Below are 4,621 nucleotides of genomic sequence, written 5' to 3' on the forward strand. Positions count from 1 at the left end.
CACCGAGGAGCATCGATTCCTCTACAAGGGAAGGGTAGCGAGGATCCATGAGCCGATCCTCTTGACAGCATCAAATAACCGGGGCATTCAATGAGCGAATTTATGAGGGCTCAGAGTAGAATTCGATGATTGGACACTCGTCGACACACATCGCAGGTTCCTCGTTCCCTTCCTCATGGCTACGATGGCTGGGCTCAGGTTGACTTTGGCGAGCAAATTACACAGCAAAAGTTACTTGGGAAGCATTCGAAGGATCGCCCTTGAACTATCAAGTAAGTCGTTTGCGAAAAAAATTGCCCCGCCGCACCGCTTGCTCAGATCCCTTTCTCGACAACTCCGAATTAATACAACGAAGCGGACGTCATAGGTTCCATTGGGTATTCAGCGAGCGCGAATGCTCCATTCCAGATGATCCGCATTTGAGAGATATAAGCGTCAACATGAAAGCGGTGAAAGTTCACCTCGTGGCCCTCTTCATGATGAATTGTCTGATGCTATGTGCGAGCGCAGCCTGTAACTCCTCGCCCTCCAGCCTGTCGGAAGTGTACTTCTGGATCAGAATGGCGCACTCTTTCCTCTACCTTTCCGCATTGAGTTCAGCCATTTGTTACATGTCGATCGTGAGCTTCTGTATCGTGCTCCCATCGTTGGATAGGATGTTGGAGGCTTTCGAACTCGCGGCGCGATCGACAGATTACCAGAAGCTACGTGTGAGTTCATCAATCTGGGGCCAGAAACTCGCTCGCCGAAAGACGTGTTCGCTGCGGAACTGCATGTTCAGTCACCGGAGTACGCGGTCACGCCCTGTTGGGAAAGCAAGGATATCACATTTCCGAGGCTGAATCGATCGCTCAAGGCGAATTATCGCTAAACTATTCGTGTGTCGCCGAGCTATCGTCGATACAGGATTGTTATCAATTTGTTTCGGATGGAGGGAGTTCCTCTGAAAATGTCTTTAGGACGATTCATTTGAATCGCTCACGACGCCGACGGTGTAACCGCAGACACAGCTCCCAGCCTCTGCGAAGGTCCCGCTCCATCGTGTGCACTGCCGCGGGTGCAATGCCGATGTAGCAATTTTGACTCAAACCCAAAACAGCAGGCTCATCAAACGGCACATCGCGCCAGGGCGTACTGTGCAAGATCTGATCCATGCGATACTCTGTCCCCTTCACAAGTGAGAATAGTTCCCGATTCGCAGCGATCCTCACTGTTAACATTCACCCTTCTCTTCAGTCTGCCATCGCTTGTCATGGGATATGCATTCGCATGATCGAATGCGTCGACGAGGTCGGGAGGTATTTTTTCGGAATCATCGTCTCCAACGGGATACTGCAAGCTGCCTACGCGATTAGTAGCTTGAACACCGAAGGGACCGAAGAATTGAATAATATTCTCAGCACAACATTGATCTTCGCTGTCCTCCAGCTACTGTTCGTGCTGTTCGTGATTTCGGTAGCTTCACGCGTACATCTCAAGGTGAATAATTGAGTATCACCCGGAAATATCATGAGGTGTGCCGGGAAATCATCTTCGCGGACTCGTCTACCGGACGTGGCTGGAAAAGTCTCCCGTGTATTCTCCATCATTTTGACTGCAGGCGGATGGATTCTATCCATGTCGCTGAATGCTGATCGGCAGGGATTCTGTGTCAACGATTCTTAGTCTTGCTCCTCTGTGTTCAAGGTTTATAAGCCGCGCGAGGTTTTGACCGAGAATGTCATCGACGAAGGAGCATTCCTTCAGCTTGCATCACAGTTCAACGCGAAGTTCCATGATCGATGCTTCGGCTATTCCTTCTTCGGTCTTGTCACGATAAAGGACGGAGCCGTCCTCTCGGTAGGTTTCCTTCCGCAGAAATCTTCCCTAATCATCAGGATATCGAGGGAGCACGAAAGCCTCTATCGGAGTAATCAGGACACTAAAACAATGAAATTCGCTTAGGTGCTCAACTTGACTACGACCTATATCATCGTCGCGTGTCAGTTCAATAATTAGTGTCGGAGGGAGACGGGGATGAGCTATGAGGGACAGAGCTCTGGGTCCTGAGCGGAGAAGTGCGGCAGTCGGGAACGGTATCCGAAAATGTTCCACTCTGCAGCAGGGGTTATAGAATTCCGAGAAATCCTCATCGACTTCGCAGAATCAATTGATTCTCCGAATCTCGCGATCTGCTAGTCGACAGGGTAGTTCCCCTTTCAACTGAAGTCCCCCGCTATTTTTTCTGGGAAACTCCTCCACCAGTCCAAGTTCTTCGACGCATCTGTTTGAAAAGAAGTTCTCGTGGTAGGTTGAGGATTCTCTATCGGAACATAGACTCGAAGTCTTCTGAAGATATCCAAAAGCTGCTCTGTAGAAATCATTCTGCAACGCCGATCATATTCGCTCTCAACACGAAAGCCCTCTGTGCCACCCGGAAGCACAGCACGCTGCCCAATGTTCAGCTTGTTGCATTATAGGCATGGAGCATCTTCGCATACAAGGAAGAGTCGCCGTCAAGCTGGAGATTGGAGTTCGTTCTTTCGAAGAAACATCTCACCAGTCTCTGGTAGCTTACCTCAGTCCTCTCTTCTGGATGTTTTCGTCTCTACCTGCCGAAAAGTGATCTAAGGGACCAACAATTGTGGGAGTTTGAGAAGGATTCCCCCGAGGAATGAATAAATAAATTGGCATGCCACGAACGAACCCGGCAGGAATTTGAAGGAGATCGATCATGCCGCATGTCTCCGATCACTCTCCGAGAGTGCGCCGATCTCAATTTGACTGCGAGGAACAGGCACAGGACATGGAATCAGGCAACTCCCAAGACACTGTACTCAGGCATCAGATCTGCCAAAGTAGGATTCTACTCCGAGGAGCAGGCGTGCGGGCTCCTTGAGAACTGTCAAGCGGCTACACACGGAAATAATCCTTGTGATTGAGGGGGTGCTTCGCCATTATATGGCGTTTTATTCGTTCAGAAGAGAACAGTGGGTTTCTGAGAATTTTCTACATATCGTCCTTATGGTCCTGAAGTTCTCGGACCGTTTCTTCTAGCATTTCGTGCCCTATGCATGTACATTCTTCTACATGGTGTCGAGTTATGATCATTTCTCCACAAAATTCACATACACAACCGTCCCGGTTGTATTATTCCTTTTTCATACATATCAAGTAATGGTAACCATGCCACGTCAAGATTCATATGAGTCTCCTGTTCGGCTGGTGGCCACCTCTCGCCAGACCCTTCGAGAAGTTCGCTTCCTCGAACTTTCGGTCCTTTTCGTTACAAGTCTCCGTGTAGGTTCTCATCACTGGTTCGACGAACCCTGTGCGATTGAGAATCAAGTCCTCCGTGAAACGGCGTTCTCCAATCATCTTCTGAGCGAGCGTGGGCGGCGGCGCGTTCCTCGGCAGTCCGATGACCGATTTCACAAATCTGCTCTTGACTCTATCTAACTGGTTCAGGTTCTCTAGCGTAAGGTCTGCCGCTATCGATTCCAAGCCGTAAATTACCAGAGGCGCGATCTTGATCCTGAAGATATTCACCGCCTGCTCGATATCAACGTCGGTCATTTTTCCCCACAGAGCCGGGGCTGCTGCACACCTGCCCGCTTTGATCTCCAAGTGCTGAGTCGAACTCAACTTCGGTGTGAGAGTTTTCCAAGGTAGCAAAAGCTGCTTACTAGTTGTATTTTCGACTCGATCAATTATATTCTCCGGTCGTCCGTGGCGTAAGATCCGCCGTTGCTGAATCTAATCACTTTCGCTTTCTCCGTGTTAATGTCGACTCCATATTCGTCGCTCCATTCTATCGCCCTTCTTATGTACGATTGTAGGCGCTGTCTGTCCTTCGCCGGGATGACCAGGTCGTCGGCAAAGAGAGCGAGCTTGGCCCCCGTTCTCCCCGGAATATCTGCTGACTTCGACGCGTATAGTACGAAAAGGAATGGCCTAGCGAGGTCTCCTCGTGTGAGTCCGTGGTTTTGTCGTATTTCCCGGTCTACGACGTGGTCTCCCTCCCTGACTTTGATGTAATTCGGTTGTGAAATATTTGCCAGGAGCCTTCTCAAGTTGGAGTGTATTCTGAACTCCCCGAGTGTTCTAAGAAGCAGATTTCTCGGGACTGGATCGAAGCACTTCTTGTAGTCTATGGAAACCGCATACGTCATTTCGGGTCGCTTCTCTTTGATGTACTCGATCACGCTGTTCAGGGCGTCGGTCGCGCTTCCGTGCCGTAGCAAGCCGTATTGTTCCGGAGGCAGTTCTTCCTCCATTCGGTCTGCAGGTCTCTTTGTCGAGAGCGAGGTGAGGACTTTGTAGGCGCAACTGGTTAGCGCGATGCCCCTGTAATTGTCCGGGTTCTCGGCGGAGCCCTTCCCCTTGAAGAGCGGCATGATCATCGAGGCAATGGTTGAATAGGTGCGTGAGTATCGGGATTGTGGTGAAGGAATGGGCTTTGAGGGGCTCATAGCAGATTCCGTCGGGGCCGGTTGGTTTACGCTGCTTCTTACCTTGGAGTACTGCGTGAACTTCTCCGTCTGTGAAGGGCCATTCTTCGTCGTCGTCGCCCTTCAGCACGCCACCATTCCTCTCCGTCTCCAGATCTCTATGAAGGAGCTTGGAGAAGTGGCTGATCCAG

The 4,621-nt window shown here is 50.4% G+C and overlaps 1 protein-coding gene across 1 annotated transcript; it reads right to left on the reverse strand.

Annotated features, from left to right (window-relative positions):
* Nucleotides 1-3,689: 3,689 nt before the first annotated feature.
* LOC108864156 (uncharacterized) lies at nt 3,690-4,376 on the reverse strand. The gene has a single exon (XM_018639210.1). It carries the CDS (start codon nt 4,374-4,376, stop codon nt 3,690-3,692), a length of 687 nt encoding a protein of 228 aa, XP_018494726.1.
* Between the last annotated feature and the right edge of the window lie 245 nt (nt 4,377-4,621).

This window comes from Galendromus occidentalis, unplaced genomic scaffold (assembly GCF_000255335.2).
Source record: "Galendromus occidentalis unplaced genomic scaffold, Mocc_1.1 scf7180000075388, whole genome shotgun sequence".
In the NCBI taxonomy this organism is placed as follows: domain Eukaryota; kingdom Metazoa; phylum Arthropoda; class Arachnida; order Mesostigmata; family Phytoseiidae; genus Galendromus; species Galendromus occidentalis.